The sequence below is a fragment of the Nicotiana tabacum genome, chromosome 23 (genome assembly GCF_000715075.1).
Source record: "Nicotiana tabacum cultivar K326 chromosome 23, ASM71507v2, whole genome shotgun sequence".
Taxonomy (NCBI): domain Eukaryota; kingdom Viridiplantae; phylum Streptophyta; class Magnoliopsida; order Solanales; family Solanaceae; genus Nicotiana; species Nicotiana tabacum.
In genome coordinates this window covers 93,175,877-93,199,334 of record NC_134102.1, presented here as the reverse complement: position 1 = coordinate 93,199,334, position 23,458 = coordinate 93,175,877, and the positions used below count along the sequence as shown (strand labels likewise).

Sequence of the window (23,458 nt, the reverse complement as noted above, 5' to 3'; positions counted from 1 at the left end):
CAACCTCCAAACAAGATGATATATGCTGTTTAGATGACTTCCAATTCTAATAAAGCACAATCACTCTTTTTTCTAAACATATGTAAGTAATATCACTAATTAATTTGGCAATCGAATTATCTCTAAAACCAAGAAAATAAATCATGAAATGATAAAGAAAATGGATTTCCCTCATCCTTTTGTGAACAAAAGTCCAGTAGAGCTAAAGAGGAAAAATGAACTATTTTTCTCTCTTGGGGCAGTAATATTCCCAGTTAAAATATATTCTCAATTGAAATATTTCATGAATTTAGATGGGAATAAAATAAAGGCAGAATTGATGATTAGGTGGAACACTAAAAATACCGACAGTTCCATAGAGTACCAGATACATTCTCCCAAAGTGGTTTTGACGTGATGCTTAGAATTCTGAAAAATAAACGTAGTCATTATGGAAGTCATTAACTGAAAGTAGCTCGAATTATGTCTACTTATTTATCCACTCATTTATTGTGGTACAAATTAATTTTTTGTTGGAATGTACATTTGCCTTTTAGTACAAGGATATTGTAGGAGTAAAACTCAAAGGAAGGGCAAAATGGGTGTTCAATTTTCTATGGGTATTTAGGTAATTCAACTTTTAGCTGTAGGGGCTTCCTACTTTTAATATAATACTAGTAATATGGTGCTTATACTTTTTTGAGCCAAGGGTCTTGTTGTTGTAATTCAAAAGAATAAAGTATATATGGTATCTGAAACTCAAACTAATCAAAAATAATTTCTGAAACCAAAATCAAAAGCAAGTTTTCATCCTCCAACATATCACTTCTAAGTTCCAAATTCAATCCGAAAACACAACTTATCCCCAAATTTATATTTGAAAAAATTAAGTCCAAATTCAATCCGAAAACACAACTTATCCCCAAATTTATATTTGAAAAAATTAAGGCAAAACCAAATCCAATGTTTAGAGTTTTGACCAAATGTTTTGAGGTTGACTTTTGGAACCCAAATGTAGCCATGCATTGAGGAACAAGGCATGTTAAAACAGCCAAGTGGCCATGTATGCATGCTAGACTCAAGGGGGCCAAAATCATATCTTATACATTACTTAATTTCACTCTCAAGTTTTACCCTAACATACAAGACCATTATAAAAAAACATGCATGCCAAGATCAAATCACTATAAATTTGAGAATAACTTCCTACATTAATCTTCCTAGTTCAATCTGCAGAAATGGCTCAAACCAGTTTCTGCCTTCTCGCCGCCGTCCTCCTCCTCCTTCTGGTGGTTTTGGCCGAGGGAGGACCTCCTAAACCTATGAAAGTGAAATGCCAAGACAGGAAATTCCCCAGTTGTTATCACAAAGACCTTTTCTGCCCTATCACTTGCCCACGTACATGTATAGCTGACTGTGACTCATGTCAACCTGTTTGTGTTCCACCACCACTTCCACCACCAAAACCTCGTTCACCTAAGAAAGTGAAATGCCAAGACAAGAAATTCCCTAGTTGTTATCACAAAAGCTTTGCCTGCCCTGTCAACTGCGCACGTACATGTGTAGCTGATTGTGTCTCATGTCAACCTGTTTGTCCTGTTACAACACCACTTCCACCACTATCTCCTCCATTGATTCCGTCGCCGCCTTCTACCCCAAATTCACCACCACCTCCACCACTAGCTCCACCATTGACTCCGTCGCCTCCTTCTACTCCTAACTCACCACCACCTCCACCATTGACTCCGTCGCCTCCTCCTACCCCTAACTCTCCACCACTTCCACCAGTACTAGCTCCACCATTGGCTCCGACTCCTCCTCCTACCCCTAACTCACCACCACCACCAGATCAAGATGCAGGTGGAAAGAGAGTTTATTGCAAGAATAAGTTGTACCCTCAATGCTACCGCCAGGAGTATCAATGTCCTAGTGATTGTCCCGATACTTGTGAAGTTGATTGTGTCACTTGTAGCCCTGTTTGCAGTAAGATCCTTTTCTCCATTAAGAACTACTACTAGTAATTTCTCTTGTCTATTGAATAGTACTCCTTTTTTCCATTTTAAATGACATATTTTCATGTGTAATCCGTTCCAAAAAGATTGACACCTTTATGTATTTAGAAATATTCTTTAACGTCAAACTTCTCGTTTTGTCCTTAGTGACATGCTCTTATAGTCATATAAATGTCATGCATGCTATAACACCCATATAAGCTCTACTAGTATATGATATGTGATCATGTTAATAACCATCTTTTTTCCAACTGCCAAATCCAATATCTGTAATGCATATTAATAATACTTTCTTAGGTTAATTCCTATCTAATATATATTAACCGTGAAGCTGGTGCAATTAATTTGAACGATTCTAAGTCATTTAGGTCTAACTTTTTCTTTGCATAGATGAAATAGAACGGAAATATGAATTTAACTAAGAAGCTGTTATGTTAAGAAATGCTTGGAAATAGTTAAGATTTGTGTAATAACATCTGTTCATTGGCCATTAAGTTTTATATATTGTTGGTAATAATTTCTAGTTCCGGAGGATATTAATTAGAAATGAGTCATCTGGACATGACTTTAACCTTGAATTTTGAACATTGTCATGAGCAGACTGCAATAAGCCAGGGGCTGTTTGCCAAGATCCAAGGTTCATAGGAGCAGATGGACTTACATTCTACTTCCATGGCAAAAAAGATCATGATTTTTGCTTAGTGACCGATTCCAATCTTCACATCAACGCTCATTTCATCGGTAGGAGAAATGAAAACATGAAGAGAGATTTCACTTGGGTACAATCTCTTGGTATTCTTTTCAACAACCATCAACTTTTTATTGGTGCCAAGAAAACATCAACCTGGAACGATGCAGTTGATCGCCTAGACTTAACCTTTGATGGACAACAAATATTTCTTCCTGATCGTGAAGGAGCCAAGTGGGAACCAATATCAGCTCGAGGAGTTTCAATTTCAAGAATCCGCGATACTAATTCTGTTGTGATTGAAGTGGAAGGGAATTTCCAGATAAAAGCTAGAGTGGTACCAATTACTGAAACAGATTCAAGAATTCATAATTATGGTATCACAGAGGAAAATTGCTTTGCTCATTTAGATTTGAGCTTCAAGTTTTACTCATTGAGTGGTAGGGTAAATGGAGTTTTGGGACAGACTTATGCAAGTAATTATGTGAGCAGAGTGCAGATGGGAATTGAAATGCCTGTTTTGGGTGGGGAGAAAGAATTTTCCTCCTCAGATCTTTTCTCAACTGATTGTGCTGTTTCAAGATTTAGTGGCACTCAAATTGATGATAGCGCCACAGAAGAGTTTGATCAGTATGCTGACTTGAAGTGTGCAAGTGGTATGGATGGAAAAGGAGTTGTGTGCAAGAGATGAATAATATTGTCGTTAGTTTCATTATCCTTATGATGTCGCATAATTAGATAACTTCATTGTTGTTGTCAAACCACAATAACTAAAGATACCAAATACTATTACATTATTTTAACGAAATTAAGGAATAAGATTATGATCTATTGTAATAAAGCTGCACTGAATTATATGAGTAATAAAAGCATAAGTACTACTTGTTTACTACACCTGTATTAAGGCACTGCATAGCGGTAAACAAATAATTAAACTGACATATATATATATATATATATATATATATATTGTAATAAAGCTGCACTGAATTATATGAGTAATAAAAGCATAAGTACTACTTGTTTACTACACCTGTATTAAGGCACTGCATAGCGGTAAACAAATAATTAAACTGACATATATATATATGTCATGAGTAGCCACTTAAACTAATATATATATATATATATATATATATATAAGCCAGTCAAAAGCAACCACATGAATAACTATTACAATCTATTCATAACCATATAACTACACTCCTAGGTTATACCGAACCAAACAACCAACTCAGGGTCAATCCTGGTGGCTCGACTTTAATAAAAAAACTAGGGGAACATAATACTCCGTACATTAATAAATACCAGTATATAAATACTATTAACAAAAGCCATCCAAATTTCTGTGTCTACATAGGGAAATCAAACGAATAAACGAATAATATATGTAGAAGACAATGAATCTTAAATCAATTGCTCTGTTGTTGGGACCTGAAAATCTATAAACAAGCAAAACAATAGGAACAGATCTACACAAACTGTTCCCTCCAATAAATGCTTACCGCCGCCTCAGATTTCTACCCTTCTGAAAGCAACTTGCTGAAATGAAGTAAACAAAGATCCAAACTTTTTACTATACAAGAAAATTGCCAGTCCTTAAATATTCCCAAGATATCTATAACCCTTGGCTTGAGATTCTTCTTGGTCAATCTGATTCATATCAGATCCAAAACATCGGCCAAGATCGATCTCCAATCAAGAAGCTACATTCCTTGATCACAACTTCCAATCAATCACAGTTTCTTAGGCAAGTTGTAAGTCTTTTTAAGGAACTTGGAAGCAGCTTCATCATTTCGGTAGCACAAGACACGTAAAAGGGTGTTCGGTTCAGTTGGGTTCCATTGCCCTGATGTAGGGGGCAAGGGAAGCCTTGACTTTGCGGATGAACCATAAGTTTCCAAAGTTGATCGCCTGAAGCGCTCGATGAGGCTCTCTGCATCAGCTCGGAAAAGAGGAAGTACATCCCTAACTGTTGTTGAGTATTTGTTTATCACATCCACGGGCAATCCGTCCCCATTTGCCCAGAATACATCTTTGAGAGACTTGAAATCGTCCTCTATAATTTGTGAATCCTGCAGAGTGAAAGCCCTAGAAGGTCCTCCGGCAAGCAAAACCAAAAGGAAACCATCAAAGGATGCTCTCATTATGTCTGCAACCATCCGAGTCCGGACTCTTTCATTAACAGTGTTTGATATGATTGTCAGATTCTTCTCGAGTTCTAGAAGGAAAGGCTCAATGCGCGAAGAAGATGGCTCCCCAATATACAGACCATCCCATAAAACAGGACTTAGATCATGAAAGATAATCCTATACGCGACTGCCTCAGAGAGTTGTTGGATCCCCTCGATACAAGCAGCAGGTGAGATTTCAAACTTCTTACCTAACCCATTTGAAAAGTCTTCTACATGAGCAGATTCAGAATTCCTCAAAAGGGTAATAATTCTCTTCTCAAGAACTTCTAGCTCAGTCCGAATTCTGTGGAAAGTATTTATACGTACACACAACTGCAGCACCCCAAATGAGTTATCACCATTCACCGTAGCAACCTGCGAGTTCCTCTTTGTATTAAGTGTCTTATCCTTCTTCTTCCACAACTTTGTAGCAGTGGTACACCTGGTTAGTGCAGGCATGGTTGGAACATATGTGTTCCTTGATCCTACAAATAACACCACTCATTAATGGACATGTTAGGCTATAAAAACTGTGGTCTTTCTATTCATAATAAGATCCAGAAAATTACCACATCCAGACTTTGCCTTTGATACGTAATACTGAAGACATCTATCGAGGCCACTCATCAAGTCCGGGAGCAATGCTGGATGCATTGGTATTGGCAGCTGGAAGAATGAGTCTAAAGTTTCATCAATAATCCTCAGGACTTCAACAGCAGAGGGGGCAAATCCTCCTTCATTAGCTTGAGGATTCCAGACCTTTTTATCACAGAAACAAGATAAGAATGTAAACCAAAGATATAAGATAAGCATAGTTAAAAACAAAATTTAATCAGCAAATTCTACAATCTAAAGGCAGGATTGTAGTGTCAGCCAATAAATAAATGATCTTCTCTGTTGATCAGGAGCAGATGTTATAACAGTGCGGAGTTGGGAAGAACAAGTTCGTATAGGGCCCATGAGATGAAGACCTCAGTTTCCTACAGGTCTGCAGCTATCTTTAATCTAAGGTATCAAGTCTAAAAAGTCTCTTGGGGCTTGTATGTGGTTTACTTAACCTCCTCAAGCAAGGAAAAGTCTGCTCAGAATAATTATCTCATCTTTAAAGCCCAAAATCATGTAATAGGAGGGTTCTGGAAGTGATTTTTCGAGTCTTTTTCTAAGTATATGGTGTCGCTCCATGGTTTCAACTTGTATATACTCTTGGTTCTTACCACAAATCATCAAATTCAGCTGCTGAGGGGTTTGAGCAAGGGAAATGCTATGAGCCTATGATAGAGACAAAAGTTGCCTTCTAACCAAAGCAGATATAAAATAGTTGCTTCCATCTTGTGTGTGGGAAGTTGAAAGCAAATATCAACTGATGAGTCCATACCTCTTGTTGGAGATTCCTGTCAACCCACTCCTTGAGTCTGTCTATTCTTGTCTTGATCCAATCTTTCACCATGTTGCCTATGGCACCTTCAGCTTCAAATGGTGGCATCTCACGGATAATGGCCTTCCCACCATCATCACTGTCCACTGAATCTTCAACAGCAATCTGCACAAGATCTTTCTCCAATTTATCTGCTGCTCTCAGTACTTGTACAGCATCTGGTGTCAATTCCGTTATACCCGAAACAAATTGTTTCAGCTCATTCCCATAGCAAACATGTAGGGTGGCAACAGCCACACCTGCAGCAAAAGGATGCCATCTCTTCAAGATGGGACTAAAAATCTCGTTCTCTTTAGAAGCCAGCTCACCAACATCCTTCGCGAGGATGGCAAGGACAGGAAGAGGATTTGGTTGGTGTCTTGATGCTCTCCTGCTTGAATCCGCCTTCTCCATTAACTGCAATCAAGAAACCAAATTCTAGTTTTAAATTTCACTCTATTCAGATGGTTCATTACATTAACATGTCAGGCTGGGCTTTTATTTTAAGCTAGGCAACAAGGAACTGCACAAAGCACTCACTGCCCTTTCTATAAATATATGGTCACAGAAGGAAATCATTACGAATATACCAAAAATATGAGAATTGTGGCAAAACTTACAGGGAACTAAAACTTCGTACAAGTTTGAGATAGGCTGGTGAAAATTGAAGAAGGATACCAGCCTATGCCCGAAATATGAGAATTCTGGAGAAACTTATAGGAAAGGAAACTTCATACAAGTTTGAGACATGTTCGCAGGGTTTAGCCACTGAAGTATAGGTTTCATGAAAGTGAGACACGGGAAGGCTGGAAATATAACACTACATATCACAGATATGTAAAGAGAGCAGACAAGGAATAGTAAGTGTCCAAACTGATAAAGCTACACTAAGTGTCAACTAAGGCAGTAGGAAGGAATATGACCACGGTAGAAAGTATATCACATTAATCAGAGCGAAAGTAGAATCAGATTGGAAACAACCCAAACAAAAATTGGAGCAATCTAAGATTGATGCAGTATTTTCTGATAAAGGAGATAGATGCAGTATTTTACCCACATTCACATTGATAGACATGCTTTGAGGGATAACAACACTTATACTTCTGTTTGAAAAACGCTTTCCCATAATTTTAAATGTTAAAAATATGCCAGACAAAAAAGGTAAAAAAAATTATGAATCCACACCTTATAATCCTAATTTGTCGATTTAGCATACACTATTAACGTAACTTCGTGAAAGCAGTTAGTCAAAAGGTGGTTCTTATTAAAAAAGTCAACAACGATAATTTTGTCTAAAAGAAATCAAGCCTAATAACTGTTATGTTGCCATTAAAAGTTATAGAAGATGGAACTTGCCTGAGCGAATGCAGTGCGAAGTGATGACCTGATGTAAGTGTCAATTCTACTCCGAGCCACATCAACTTCACCCTTACGCCGCCGACGATACTCATTAGAAATATCTTCGACAAGAATTTTTGCTGCAGATACCCCTATAGATACAATGGTTGGCATTGATTCAATATTTCCGGCATCAAAAGTGTCATGGTAAGCAAGGAGCCTTTTCTCAGCCCAGCCCAACATTGCTGTTAATGTAGAATTCAGAATCTTAGCATATGCAGGATCTTTTGTCGTCTTTGCATCTTTTGCGACTTCAGCTAGCTGACTATCAGCAGCATCTAACAGATCATTCTCCGCTTGTCCAGTTGCAACATAACGATTAAATAAAACCCACGAAAAGCAAATATTGTGAAGCATTTGATTAAGTCCGAGGATTCCCCAAGTTTTCTTTATGAGATCCATAAGTTCATCAACTTCCTCTATGATGGACGCTTCATCATTTACATCAAAGCATGCCTCCAGAAGTATCTCATAGAGTCTGAGATTCAAAGGGAAACCGTCAGCCCAGTGGCATGACTCAAATAGAGATCCATCTGATGATCTATTAGCAAGAGCCATTACAGCTGTACGGAGAACTTGCATTGACTCATTGTTTCTCCCTGTTTCTATTGGACGGTCTAAGGCAGCTTGAATAATTTGCCGCAGCCTCTGCGCAGCAGTATTCGACTTATCCAGTGGCATGTGTGGATGTAAAAGAAGTCCAGCCTCGAGCATTTTTAGATTTCTTTTCTGCCACGCATCGTACTCTCTCTGATCAGTAAAATCTGCAGCTTTGAACTGCTGTAAGAGCTCCAGTGGGAGAACTGTTGACTCAATTCTTCTTCCAACCTGTATCACGCACATTGAAGCATGACTTACTACAGCAAATTGCAACAATTAACCATTCACTCAGCAGTAATAAATCTTCAACGCTCATGAGGTAAGTGCGGAATATTTTACACCAAAATCTTTTTGTTGGAAAGAACAAAGTAAAAGTAAGTCAATAATTTTAAGCCTGACTAATTGTATAATAGCAGTAAAAGACAGATTTCCGTTTCACTCGTGAAAAAAATTGACCGAGAACGCAAAATTTTAAGAGCTAACAGGAAAAAGAGGTAAAACAATATTTCTTCAGCAAAAGACAAAAACATGATGGGTGGTCAATGAAATTACACAAACAGAGCAGAAAAAGCCCATTAAGGAATAATGTTCAAGGTTAGCCACTACATCTAACTATGCCTTAGCTGCATTAAGCAGGTCCATCATCAGAAACGGAAGACGACAGAAACCCTATACATCCTGCAAAATTCGATCACGGAAGCCCAGATTGGCTGATAATATCACAACAGCGAAACAAGATAATAAATGTTAATGAGGACACTGCTAACATAATAAATGGTCAAGATCTGGCTCAAAACCCCCCAAAAAAATACAGCTAGTCAACCTTTAAGGAAGGATAATTAAGGACTGTGTTTAATAAAACGCTTCATTCACCTAATTTAAAAAGAACACAACTAGTCAACCATACTGGATAATACCCATACACAAGTCCAAAGAGGAGAGGACGCTCCGAAGTCGTATATAGAAGGAAATTTTGAGACTCAGAAAGAACTACTTGAATTTATTTTAATCCAATCCTCCAAAAACTGAAAGGAAAAATTATCCCCAAAAAAATTCCTAAGTTCAAATTGAACATTGCATTAAGCATTTAAAAGCTCTAACCCCAGTATATTGGTACCACAAGGACTGAAATGACACTTGGAATTCGCCTCAACCTGAATAAAATTGTTATTCTTAAGGCAGCAATAAAGTAGCAGTTAATAACATAAATTGAGCAATTTTTCCTAACAGATCCAACTTGTAAATTGCAACCCATCAAAAAAATACAAACTTTATCAAGAATTAACATTAATATACCCAATAATATATTTTTAAAATGCAAAAATTAATGCTTATTCCCTAACATATCAAACTTGTAAAATCCAACCCACCTAAAAATGCAAACTTTACCAAGAACTACCATTTATCCACAGCAAAATAACAGTACAAGACTGCACAAACTAGTGACAATTCACTCGGATATCAAACTTGTAAAATGCAACGCCCACCAAAAGATGAAGACTTTATCAAGAATTAACACTAATATACCCAAAACTTATATAAAAAGCAGAAACTAGTGCTAATCTCTAACAGATCAAACTTGTAAAATCCAACCCACCTAAAAAAGAGCAAACTTTAGAAGAAATTACCATTTATATACCCCCCAAAAACACAAACTAGTGATAATTCACACAGATATCATACTTGTAAAATGCAACCCACCAAAAAAAACGTTATCAAGAATTTACATTAATATGCATAAATAGAGCATATGATTACACACACACACACACTCTATTGCTAAGTGAGGTACCTGGCCAGCAGCAATTCTCAAAAGGGCTCTACGAATTCTGGAATCAACACTCTCAGAGACCTTCATTTGAACCCTCATAAGCTCCCCTACAGTTACGGGCTTCTTGGGCTTCCCACCGGAGCCCGGACTCCCCTCTGCCCGCTTAATGCCCGAGCTAGAGCTAGATCGAAGGCCCAAAGCTTTCTTCATCTTAGAAGCAGCAGTAGAAGTAAGAGATCTCTGCATAGAAGGTGAAGATGAAGACGAATTGGAATTCGACGGCGATGGTGACGGTGACGGAGATCGGTCGGTGGGAATGTAGGTTAAGGCTTTTCCGGTGGAAGTACGGCAAGCAGCTACGAAGATCTCGTAGGCTGTTTCACGGAGGTCGGAGGCGGAGAGTGACGGAGTTAGGTCAGAGAATGGTGATGGGAGTGGAGATAAGGCGGCGGAGCTGCTGGAAGTTGAGTACCGGCAGCTGCTGGTGGTGGATACGGCAGCGGTAGCGGCGGCGCCGGTGGATTCCCTACGGGAATAGCCTAAAGTACGGTCTCTGAAGAGAGACGCCATTGTCTTGTAGAGAGAGAAAGTAGGGAGGAGGGGGGGGTTCTGTAGTTTCAGTACTACTAAGATTTTGGAAAGACGAGTAAAGAGAGAAGAGAATATAGGAGTAGTCCTCTTTCCCTTTTTTCTTTCTTTTTCCTTTTCAATTTTTGACTTTTTCTTTAGGAAATTAATGACTTAATTTATATTTAACAGAAAAATAATAATATTGGAATTTAATGATAGAGTATGCCGAAACTTACATTAACTACTTCTGCAAATAATATTATAAATGACTTTAGTTTATTTGTAAAAACATTATGGTTCAATACTGTTGATTTATTTACATTGAAGATTAAACAGTCAATAAATGAGTGTAGGAAAAAAAAATCTAAGAAGATTTCATTAGATAGATATTGTCTTAATTGTCAAATTACATAAATTTCTATTAGCATTTGAATGACTTTTATTCTTATTTCAAGAACTAGTATACAATTCAAGTACTTGAATAGTATTAATTACTAAATTTTATTTTTTATTATAATTATACGGATAACACTAACAGTTTAAAAGCTGCATCACTCTACGCAAAATTAGTAATAAATTAAAAAATCGAGTGAAATTATCTTTTACTAAATAAAGTAGGAGTTTAAACTTGGTGTGTTTGAAATGTTTCTCAAAATATAACAAAATTAAAATTTTAAAAAAAGAAAATAAATCTTTGGGTGATGTGATGAACCTCATACAAATTGTATGACTAAACTTGACTGTCCAATTTTTTCTACAGAGAAAATGAAAGAGACTAGACCATGATCTCCTAACTGTAAACATTTCACCTATCATATTCATATAAATCATACTATTTGGTGTATGTTGGGAAGAAAAGGGTAGGGAAATTGGCTGGAATGTGAAGGATATTAGTTGGAGTTTGATGCTAGTCTTCTTGATATTTGGGATACTAGCCACTAGCCCACACACATACATATTTTACAAGAATGTGTGTACTTCCACTTTTTTCTTTGCCCAATTTTGTTTCGTTTAAAGAAGAAGAATAATTAAAGAGTGTGAAATGACATAGATAATTAAATAGAGTGAAGGCGGTGGCAGAAAATCTGGGCATGTTCTCATTGTGTTATAGGTCCCATATTTTATTGTTTAGAAGCATAGATGCACATGACTATATATATATAATATGGTTAGTTAGTTAGTTAAATGATAAACCCTTAATGAGATAGCAGATAGTTTCACAAATGCTTCATTACTAAATCTAAGTATTGGAAATTAAAAATAAAATTAAATTGGAATTGACTTTATGAGAATGTAGCAAATTTGACTAAATCTTCACTTTTAAGGATGAGTTTGTTATGTTTTAAACTAAACGTTCATACTAGCAAAGTAGGAATTGAAAAGAGGTTCACTGAGGTTAATCTACAAAGCAGTTTTTTTAGTCAAATTATTATTTTAATTAATATTTTCTTAAGATGCGAATTTTATTGAATATAAATTCAATAAAATTATTTGGACCATTTTAAATATATTAATCCAAATAAATATTATGGGCTAATATAATTAAATTAATTATTTAAGTTCAATAAATATTGACTGGGCTAGCCCATTTAATTAGGCTACAAGTGATGAGCCCACTTTATTAGGCTCAAGATGTCATCTTCCTAGAGGCCCAATGCCATGTGTCAAATGACATGGCGCGCCAAGTCAAATGGAAGAGTCAATATGATCATGTCACGTGTCAAAATAATAAAGCATGCCAAGTCACATTAGAAGGCCAATGAAACCACGCTACATGTGCAAGTGACATGTTTTGGCCAATCAAATGCGGCTTTGTCACTCTTCAATCTGATTGGTCGGAAAGAGTTTGTTCTTATCATAACACTTCCATCCCACAACTATAAATAGGGGTTTTCATAACCCAGAAAATATACCAGAAGTTATAACAAGAAGCAAGAGAGAGCTCGTGGATCAAACGCCGCAAATTTCTCTACAAGTTTCAAGCTTCAAGCAATCAAGTTCAAGCTCAAGAACGAAGAACAAGTCAAGATTCAAGGAGTACGAGTTCAAATCAAAGTCCGTGCTAGTTGAATTCAAGATCATCGTTCGTGGAAATAAATATAGATTCAAGATCAAGCTCAAAGGCCCTTGGATTTATTTACTATTGGAAAGAAGAATCAGGGAATTCATAGAGATTGTACGCTCATATCATTTGAAATCAAATATTACGATTATTGCAATATTTTTCGGTTTTGATTTTATTTTCTCGACGCAATTTATTGTCTACAACGTGCAAAAAATAAAAATGGCAAGTAAAACAACAAAGGAAATTTTATTGGCTTTATAATCGTTGCTATCGGCCTTTTCACTACTCATAAAATATATATTCACATACTAGATACAACTACAATGAGAATATTCTAAGAAAGACAAAGTTTAAAGCGCATTAATTCATGATATAAAATTGTTTGTGTTATTTCTTAATTTTGATTTCTTTTCGTTATGATAGAAGACTTCAGAACACATTACGCATTTAGCGTGCTGGTTGGTTTTACCTTTGAAAAACTTCTTAAAATTAAAATTTAGCGTGTGTAATTACTTGCAATTTTATAGAAATGATTGGCTCTACCCCTAATTTTATAATTTGATTAGGACGCGACTAGTTTTTATTCTTGGGAGCAGGTAATTGAAGATTGGCTCGTATAGTCGTATAATCGTATTAAGGAAATCTTAAGTCAAATTTAGAAACTTGTTTAAATAGATAAAGGTCAGTACCATATACATCAAGACTGAAAGTGACTTGTGTAATTAATTTTCTAGTCATTATTATATTATTGGCACTTGGTCAAGCTGTTTCAGTTTAGTATGTACAAGAAAGCATTTCGTATGGTTTTAGTTTTCTACAATCAATTTGTTTCGACTAAAATTTTCACAACCTTTGCAAATAAGATCCCAAAGAAAAATAGAAAAGGAGAAAAAGTATTTTGGATGGCCCATTATCTTATCATTAACAATTTATTTTATGGAGTAATAATAATACTTAGCATGATAATTACTAAGTTGAAAGTGACAGTTGGTCCAATGATTAGGACAGCTGCCCTCCCTAAGTGACAGAGAAATCCCAACAAGACAAAGTACACATGCTTACAGCAGCAACCAAGGGCGGCCCGACCCTATGCAACCCAAAAATTTAAGGGCCCAAAATTAATATTTCTCTAGTATATTATTTATATAATTATCTTTTATTATTTATAAATTTATTTTTTTATTATCATATTAATTTTTAATAGCTCGATATCTCCCTCTAATTAATATAACTAAAATAGTTTTCTGTTATTCTTATTTTATTTTTTTATTTAAATTATATTTCTCTATTCATTAGTTAGTCATGTAATTATATATAATGATCTAATTTATTATTTATTTTTCTTACATAAATTATACTTTCTTCGTCCCAATTTATATGAAAGTGTTTGACTGGATATGGAGTTTATGAAATATAGGAAGGCTTTTGAAACTTGTAATCTTAAATAAATCATAGAAATTTGTGGGCTAGAAATCATCTCATTAATGGTAAAAAGAAAAATCTAAAGTTGAATTGTTACAAAATATAGAAAGGGACTTACTAAAAAAAAAAGGAGTCACTTATGTTTTTTGGGTTCTCTCATTTCAATTGTGATGCAATCTAACGTTAAATTCATTTAATTTTCGGTATTTTATAAAACTAAGTTCTCATTTTTTTATTTCACATCCTCACTTGTCTAATTTTTTTAAAGTAGGATAGACTACGTGGAATTAATTAACTTTAGCTGATAAAACAAAATTATTTGTTACTTCCTGGCAAGAATATTGGTTTTTAACATTTTCAAAAATATAAGTTACATAAATAAATACCAGATAAAAAGTACTTTTATAGTAAAATGTATTCAAATATACAAAGTTGTGGTAAAAAGGAGAGAGATTTGATTCTCTAAATAGTAGTAGTAGTTAGTAATAATGCCATATAAAATAATAAAATAAGTACTAATATTTAATCCCTTCATACAGTAGTAATGATATAGATACTCGCATCTAATTTCTACTGTCGAGGTTTTATTTTAAGATGTAATATTCTTAAAATGAGGGTGAATGGGAAATGGAGGGAAAATGAAATTTTGAGTAGAATTTTAAGTTTCCCCCTCTTAACAATGAGACATTGTCCCATATTGGAAGTGGAAGACATTTTTGGTGGGTATATATATAATTGTTCTTCTTGTAACTCTTAAAGAGTTAAGAAGAAAGCAAGCCTCGCGCCGTCGTCGTCGCTCGCTCGGCTTCGGATTTGGATATGGATTTGGATTTGGATTGCTCCACCATGAAGGGTGGACGTTTGGTCTTGCACTCCTTCTTGGCTGCTATATATATGAGCAGCAAATGTTGAAGAAAGATACTCAACTCAACATACAATTCGCTCAACAAATTGGCTATATATTGCATTCCTTCCTCTCAGAACTTCCATACGTTTTTCTGAGTATATACTCCTTCGTTCTGCATTGTTTTTTAACTTCAAACAAAGCAACTGTAAGTGTGATTTGCTACCGAACTTTGTGTTCGCCGAAACACTGGGGTTTGAAGTACCGCTACACCAGTGTGTTATTCGTTCTATCCTGGGAGGAAATAATCCATTACCTTGGGTACTAGGAGGGGATTAAATTCCTTAAGGAAACACTGTGAATTCAGTGGGCTCGAATTTATTATTATTGTTTCATTACGTTAACTTATATTTTGCAGAATTAATATTTACAAATACAGGAATATTGACGGGAATAACAATCTTAAGGAATTTAATATTTATTTCTGTACTTGTGTTATTCTTATTATTCTGCAAACTAAAATCTTTGTGGTTTTTGTACTCCCGTTTTGGAGAGTTAAGCAGCTCAAAATTTTATTTTATTTTATTTTTTCATTTTTAAGGAATCGACATTAGACGCCAAAAAGCGAGAGAAAAATAAATATATGAATATAAATCTAGTGACAACTAGCATATATTGAAATAGCTTCCGAGTCATTGCAGTGATGATGATATTCTGTACCTTAGTAACGCGAATTTGCAATTTAGATGAATGGAGAGTATAAATATCATTATAAATTTTTCCCCCTCCATTTTTTTTTGTCCTAACAAATATTGGTTTAAAATAAACGTACTAACATGACTAAAATTTTATTAATCCAAAATTATTGATATCATTTATATAATAAATATTTTTTATTCCATTGTCTCATACTAATTTTCGCTAGACCTATATGAATTTCATATGATTCAACGTTCTTAGACAACTTCTCTCCATGTTGATTTTATGCATATCTAGTCCCCTAGTAAATATCTTCACTTGCCATGATTAGACACCTCTACATATGGAGGTCAGACATAACATATGAATAAATCATCCCAAATACTCATTTTACGCTCTAGCCATATGTGTTATTTACATCTTATGCTAATTGTGATCATTTTTGTTCTTCTCATAAACGAATAGCAATTGCGAAGAAATCCATATCTTCTCCAGAGGGATTATCATATTGATGATGTTGAACTTGAACATTAAATTGTGTTTTTGTCCTTTTCATTTGATAATCAACCATATTCTGATTAAAATCTAGTCTCATAAAACTTATGCACTCGACCGCCTCAATGTGCATGTGAATATCATTCTATAGAGTTTCTTTTTATTTAATGAGAATAGAATTTTAACTGTAATGTATTAGATTTATAGTAATTCATAAGGAAGATTCTGAACTACTCTACAAAAATGAAAAACAAGGTGCTGAATTGACGGAGATGGAGATGGAGAAACCGTAGATGGGAACACACGATTGAGAGAAGGAGAGAAAATATATGAAAAATAGGGGCAGAGCGACCGGGCCAGGCGAGATTCCGGTGGAATTTTGGAAGTGTGTGGGGAGAGTAGGTTTGGAGTGGCTGACTAGGTTGTTTAATATCATTTCTAAGGGGAAGAGGATACCGGATGAGTGGAGGTGGACTACGGTGGTTCCATTGTTTAAGAACAAAGGTGATATCCAGAGTTGTAACAATTATAGGGGTATCAAATTACTGAGTCATACCATGAAAGTGTGGGAGAGAGTGGTTGAAGCGAGGGTGAGGATGACAGTGTCTGTATCCGGCAACCAGTTCGAGTTCATACCGGGTCGTTCGACTACAGAAGCTATACACCTTGTTAGAAGGTTGGTGGAACTATACAGAGAGAGGAAGAAGGATCTGCACATGGTGTTTATTGACCTAGAGAAAGCGTATGACAAGGTTCCTAGAGAAATTCTCTGGAGATGCCTGGAGGCAAAAGGTGTGTCGGTTTCCTACATTATAGCGATTAAGGACATGTATGATGGGGCTAAGACTCAGGTTAGGACAGTAGGAGGCGACTCTGAGCATTTTCCGGTTGTAATGGGGTTACACCAAGGTTCTGCGCTCAGTCCGTTCTTATTCTCCCTGGTGATGGACGCGTTAACACACCATATTCAAGGGGATGTGCCATGGTGCATGCTATTCGCCGATGACATAGTTCTGATTGATGAGTCGCGAGCCGGTGTTAACGAGAGATTGGAGGTTTGGAGACGGGCTCTTGAGTCTAAGGGTTTCAAGCTGAGCAGGACGAAGACGGAATACCTGGAGTGTAAGTTCAGCGCTGAGCCAGGGGAAGAGGGCGTGGATGTGAGGCTTGATTCGCAGGTCATCCCGAGTAGAGACAGCTTTAAGTACCTTGGTTCGGTTATCCAGGGGGGAGGGAGATCGACGAGGATGTCACACACTATATTGGGGTAGGATGGATGAAGTGGAGGTTAGCATCTGGAGTCTTGTGTGACAAGAGAGTGCCACCGATACTCAAAGGTAAGTTTTATAAAGCGGTGGTTAGACCGGCCATGATGTATGGGGCCGAGTGTTGGCCCGTCAAGAACTCACATATCCAAAAGATGAAAGTGGCAGAAATGAGGATGTTGTGGTGGATGTGCGGGCACACTAGGATAGATAAGATTATGAATGATGATATCAGGGAGAAGGTGCATGTGGCTCCCATTGATGACAAGATGCGGGAAGCGAGGCTTAGATGGTTCGGACATGTTCAGAAGAGAAGCCCAGATGCTCCGGTACGGAGGTATGAGCAACTGGTTGTGGATGGCACGAGAAGAGGTAGAGGGCGACCTAAAAAGTATTGGGGAGAGGTGATCAGGCAGGATATGGCGAGGCTCCAGATTTCCGAGGACATGACATTTGATAGGAAGATGTGGAGGTCGAGTATTAGGGTTGTAGGTTAGGAGGTAGTTGAGTCGTGCCTTACTTCGTACCATTGTGGGACTAGCCATATATGATTTTTGTCTAAGATAGCTATTGGCAATGTTGTGGCTTACTATTTCGCTTTTCAGTGCATGTCCTATTTACTAGCTATTGCTTTTGCTTTGCATCTTTCTTCTAGATTTCATGGTGTTCCTATTTTTCTTATGATTGTTGTGGTGATACTAATATTTACTAATATTGTCTCCCTTTGCTTTGCATCTTTCTTCTGGATTTCATGGTGTTCCTATATATTTTATGATTGTTGTTGTGATACTAATATTGTTTCTTTTTTGTCATTTTGTCATTTTGTCTTTTTATTTTTTTGAGCCGAGGGTCTTTCGGAAACAGCCTCTCTACTCCTTCGGGGTAGGGGTAAGGTCTGCGTACACACTACCCTCCCCAGACCCCATTAGTGGGATTTTACTGGGTTGTTGTTGTTGTTGTTTGTTATTCAATGAAACAATACACTATATCCCGCTATTTATACATTGTGACTATGATTAACAAAATAACTATAATTAGCTAACCTACTAACCACCTTCTAACAAACTTAGTATGTACTAATAAATAGACTGAAAAGCCACAATGTTAAAATACTCTAGGATATCAGTGTCAACTACAAAAATTTATTTCTAACTCTAGCTTAATGCTTGATGCAAGAAAGAAAAGAGAGAGAATAGAAAAATAATGAAAAGTTCACTTACTACCCTCTTGAATATCTATGATGATTTCCTCTGTTCTATAATAAGTAGAGGGAGAGGTAACAAAATATATTCTGTCATATTTTTTTGTATGATAAACTGTTATACTAGCAATGTTGGGAATAAGAGTTGGGTGGATAAAACTTTTCCCAAACACGCCTTTATCATTAGTGGATTGGTTCAAAATTGCCCCTCAATTATAGAAAATAGAAGAATTTGTCATTCGCTTGACCTTGATCCCAAATATGCCCTTATCATGAGTGGACTGGCTCATATTTGTCCTCAAAATTAACGGACTTCTAATTTTTTTATTTTTGCCCATTTAAAATTTATTTTATAATTAAGATAGAGTGTTACCTTGCAGGACAATAATCTTAACCCCCAAAACTTATTAAAAAAAATTAACCAAAAAAATTACATATACCCAAGATGGTTAAAACAACTGAAAACTAATTACTCTCCTAAAATTTAACAACAATTAAATAGAACATCAATTCTAGAAAACTAATTATTTTTTCATAAGAAAATAAATAATCTTCAAGAATCCACATATAATTGCAATTGCATAGACAAAAGAGTATTGATCTTCACAAAGACAGAAACTAGGAGAGAGAAAACTTAATAGTTATCTTTTAAGCAAAATAAAATATTTTGTGAATCTCTGCTTTTGAATTTGATATGTATTTGTGGAAAAAAAATTCTATATGTTTGTTTTCCTTCTTCTTATTTTTTATCTTGTTGTTTTAAAAATAGAAGTTAAATACAAATTTTGACCTTAAAATAAAGAAGTTAATCGAAAAAAATGAATTCGGCCAGTATTGATGAGCAAATATGAGCTAGTCCGTTCTTAACAAGGGCATATTCGGTTGCAAATTCAAACAGAGTGCAAATTTGTTCTATTTCCTATCATGGTGTAACGTAAAAGTATATATTTGAGACAAATAAGGATAAATTACTCTATTTCTCATAGTTGAAAGACATTTTTGGCCCTCTTCCGAATTAGTAGATTTCATGTTCTTTTGGCAAGTTGCCACGAAGTTGACGAGGGAGGTAAATGCAACTTAAAAAATTATGAGGGTGCAAAGCACAATGTGATGATCTAATTAAAAGGGGGAAATTTTATTCATCTAAAAGAGCAGGTACAAATATCGAACAATGAAGATACAAGTACAAACATAGCCCCCACAAGTACTGTGTTGCAATTGACAATGGAAAAAGTGGGCGATGATTTATTAGCTCTGATAATCAATAGGATTCATGATCCTGCCTATAGAAAGTCCATTTCTCAAGTTTGTAAGCAATGGTTCAGAGTTGAAGGCTTAACTCGATCATCCGTACGTGTTTTTGAACCCAATCTTGTACTTAATTTCCTTCCAAGATTCCCTAATTTGCTCAAATTTGAATCATCTGAACATATCACAAATACCCATCTTGAAATCTTGGCTGAAAATTGCCCCAGAATCCAAGTTCTTAACCTCTGTTTCAAGAAAAAGAACAGATTTTGTGATGAAATGGATGAAAATTTAATCTTGGACGATTTTGATGAAAATGGTTTGTGTTTTATTGCAAAGATTTGTTCTTGTTTGAATACAGTTAATTTGAGGAAGAGAAGTGGAGTTGGAGATGCTGGGGTTGTTTCTCTTGTTAGCTTTTTGCCAAAGTTAATAGCTTTAGAATTAGGTTTTTGTGATAAGGTTAGTGATGACTCACTTAGAGTTATTGGAAGTGGTAGCTGCTCTTTGAAGAGCTTGAATTTACAGGGTTGTTGGTTAGTATCAGATGAGGGCTTGAAATCATTGGCAGAAGGGCCTCTTAGGATTAGTTTGAAGAAACTAATTCTTGCTGAATGTGATAGGATTTCGGATCGTGGGGTATTGAGTTTGATGCAAATGCGTTGCTTAGAGGAATTGGATTTGGCAGAATGTGGACCGAATGTGACTGATATTGCTGGTGAGGCAATTGCTTCGAGTGAGATTCTTAAGAGGTTGAACTTGTCGTGGCTTGTTAATGTATCTGATGCTACTGTTGTTGCTCTAGCTGAAGGTTGCAAGAATCTTAATGCTCTTAATTTAACTGGCTGTGAATTTGTCACTGGTGAAGGCATTCGTGCTTTGACAAAGCATAGGTCATTGAAAGAGCTTGTTTTGACTAGTTGTGAGAAGCTTAGTGGATATGATTTGGAAGAGTTGGTACTAGGATGCCAGACATTAGAACACATTGTGGTTGATAGAAGGTTGAGGATGTGGGTTCCTTTGGAAGTGCAGGATAATATAATGAGAGAACACTGTTGGATAGATTGGAAATAACAGATGATATGGGAGAGTTGAATATCTCAGTTGATATGCATTGATCTGTTTTCAGGGTCCCCTCATTTCCTGATACCTTAAGCAGTTGTTTACTTCAGGTGCAATTTCTGCCCAGTTCCCATTATTTATAGCTGAAATGTTCCTTGTAGCAAAACAAATGTGCAGGGTACTTTTTAATGAACTTGGATACCGTGCTATTGGCATGTGCTGCTTAATATTATGCATATACATTTCAATTTGGAGAACGCATATAGCAGATTTTGGAGATATGGTAATTCAAGAATCTCTTCCTTAAGAGGAAGTAAGCAAAAATGAAGGCCTTTGGTGAAAGTAAGACCACTTCGAATCTTTGTGGCTTGCTATATTTTCTCTTAGCTAACCTATTGTGAACACCAGTTGTAATTCTTAAGTAGAAAAAGGAAACAAACATCACCATTCTGCAGCATTATGAACCATGCTTCGGTATAGGTTTCTTGTTAATCCGAGGTTATGCATGATGATGACAGAATGCACAATTCAAATCCTCCATATTCTGTAATTGTTGGAAAGCTGGTGAAGCTCATCTTGTGGAACATCGGGGGGAATGACATCATGTACACCTTTGGAAAATTTCCCATTTTACTAGACTATTTAGGGCTGCAAATCATCCGACTTTCCAAACGTCACAATAAAAGCATATCTTGAAACCTCTTTCCTGAAAAGATTGTACGTGCAACGATGCCGTCCTGCGCTACTTTTCAATGTTTCATAAGCTTCTTTGTGGTCTGGGTAACTGTTCATGAGTTCTCCTTCTTCTTTTTCTCTTATCCTTGTTAGTCAGCTCTCGGATATTGTGGTCGCTGGGTTCATTTTAGACCTAACTGTTCTCTCATATTTGGGAGAACAACTCCAAAGAGGTTTGGTTGAGTGCCAGTCTTTTAAGTAAGGAGTTTATTAAACCACCTGCGACAAGCTATTTCTCCATTTACTGCACAGAGTCTCTTCACAACTTTGGAGGGATGTACTGGGAATACTGGCCAGGCAACTTTGTATAAATTAGTTGGCCTCTTGAGAAGTTTACTCCGAAATGAGCCTGTAGTTGGTCCAGTCTGAAAAGAGAAGCAGTTTGCTTTGCCCTTAACCTTTCAAGTTTAAAATAAGGAAGCATGTGCTATGTACCTCTTATGGGAATGATGACATGCAAAGTTTCTTTTAGGTGTAACAGGTCAAAGAAATTATGGGAAATTTATATGCACCGGAAACCAAACACATAAAAAGTTTCTTCTGATGGTACGAATTGGGAATTGTATGGTTATACCAACACATAGGGTCCAATAGAGGAGGCAACATGCTGAAACACTGTGAGAAAGCACCCTTAGGATGAGGCCTATCAATCAATAAAGTAGGTGCAAACCTTGGAGACTATGATTCAACCCAACCAAGATAAAAATCACTCGGTAATTTCTTTCCATCTGCCTAAACCATAGTTGACAGAGTTACCCGTTACCTGTGCTGGTGGGAGGTAGCAAGTATTCAACATGTTGGCAGAGTTTATAGAATTCAAAATGTTAAACTTGCCACCAGGTTAATAGCATTTTCCAATGAATTCTGCATCATATATGGCTCAGGCTACCAGAGTGGAAGTATGGAGGAGTATAATATGTTTCACCAACAAGATGCAGAGCCAAGTTAACACAAGTTGCTTTCTGCTATCACTTATTGTCTTTTAGACTACACTACTAACGATCTAATTCACTTAAATATATTTTTTTTTTCAATTCTTTTGTCCATCTAATTGTTGTTTGTTCTTATAGTTATTTTTCTTGAATTACATATATAAATTTATTTTAATTTTTCTTTTAGTTTGTGCCTTTCTTCATTACCGTCCGTGTTCTATTTCGCTTTATTTTTTTATTTGCTTTGCGCTTAAAGCTTCAAGAGGCCTTTTGGCTTTTTTTCCTTTTTTTTTTTTACCTTTGATAGCACTGTCCTGAGCCAAGAGTTTTTTGGAAACAATCTCCCTATCTTTATAAGGTAGGGGTAAGGTCTATCTACACACTATTCTTCCCAAACCCTACTGTGTGGGATTATATTGGGTACGGAAAAGGGCCTAAAATGCCCCTTTACTATATGTAATAGGACAGGCTAGCCCTCCGTTAAAAGTTGATCTCTATTATGCCCTTGCCGTCAACAAATGGGCTCGTATATGCCCTCCATCACTAACGTGAGACTTATAAAAACACGTGGAATATATGTGAGGGCAAGTTAGACCTAGTTCGAATTGTACAGGGGCATATATGAGTCAATTATAATAGTCATTTCTCAAACACTTCACAACTCCATATCAGTTTACTTAGACACTTATTTGACAACACCAAACTAATTATCATAGTAAATAAACTCAGTCATAGACACAACAAATGAGCGGCAATGACTTCATTAAATCCTTATACACAAACATAATGCTTCATTACATAATAAAAGACAACAATTAAGCCACAATAACACTAACATTAAAGGAGTCCATGCCATAAAATAATTGACAGCAATTCCGCAACGA

The 23,458-nt window shown here is 36.2% G+C and overlaps 3 protein-coding genes across 3 annotated transcripts; 2 read left to right on the top strand and 1 right to left on the bottom strand.

Moving 5' to 3' along the window:
- Positions 1-1,156: 1,156 nt before the first annotated feature.
- LOC107812797 (uncharacterized) lies at positions 1,157-3,568 on the top strand. The gene is made up of 2 exons (XM_016637966.2): positions 1,157-1,962; positions 2,592-3,568. The coding sequence occupies exons 1-2, from the start codon at positions 1,218-1,220 to the stop codon at positions 3,368-3,370; spliced, it is 1,524 nt and encodes a 507-aa protein (XP_016493452.1). The 5' UTR covers positions 1,157-1,217; the 3' UTR covers positions 3,371-3,568.
- Positions 3,569-3,976: 408 nt separating this feature from the next.
- On the bottom strand, positions 3,977-10,710 carry LOC107812798 (protein unc-13 homolog). Its single transcript, XM_016637967.2, has 5 exons — positions 10,058-10,710; positions 7,624-8,493; positions 6,229-6,684; positions 5,423-5,612; positions 3,977-5,338 (listed from the first exon to the last, which is right to left on the bottom strand). Exons 1-5 carry the CDS (start codon positions 10,604-10,606, stop codon positions 4,416-4,418), a joined length of 2,988 nt encoding a protein of 995 aa, XP_016493453.1. The 5' UTR covers positions 10,607-10,710; the 3' UTR covers positions 3,977-4,415.
- Positions 10,711-19,821: 9,111 nt separating this feature from the next.
- Positions 19,822-20,919, top strand: LOC107812794 (uncharacterized). The gene has a single exon (XM_016637964.2). It carries the CDS (start codon positions 19,822-19,824, stop codon positions 20,917-20,919), a length of 1,098 nt encoding a protein of 365 aa, XP_016493450.2.
- Positions 20,920-23,458: the final 2,539 nt, after the last annotated feature.

Excerpts from the sequence above, each read along its gene's own strand:
- LOC107812797 (XM_016637966.2), top strand. The coding sequence starts at position 1,218 with ATGGCTCAAACCAGTTTCTGCCTTCTCGCCGCCGTCCTCCTCCTCCTT. Across the intron at positions 1,963-2,591 it reads CACTTGTAGCCCTGTTTGCA|ACTGCAATAAGCCAGGGGCT; the intron begins GTAAGATCCTTT and ends TGTCATGAGCAG.
- LOC107812794 (XM_016637964.2), top strand. The coding sequence starts at position 19,822 with ATGGAAAAAGTGGGCGATGATTTATTAGCTCTGATAATCAATAGGATT.
- LOC107812798 (XM_016637967.2), bottom strand. The coding sequence starts at position 10,606 with ATGGCGTCTCTCTTCAGAGACCGTACTTTAGGCTATTCCCGTAGGGAA. Across the intron at positions 6,685-7,623 it reads TTCGCACTGCATTCGCTCAG|TTAATGGAGAAGGCGGATTC; the intron begins GCAAGTTCCATC and ends TCTTGATTGCAG. Across the intron at positions 5,613-6,228 it reads ACAGGAATCTCCAACAAGAG|GTCTGGAATCCTCAAGCTAA; the intron begins GTATGGACTCAT and ends TGTGATAAAAAG.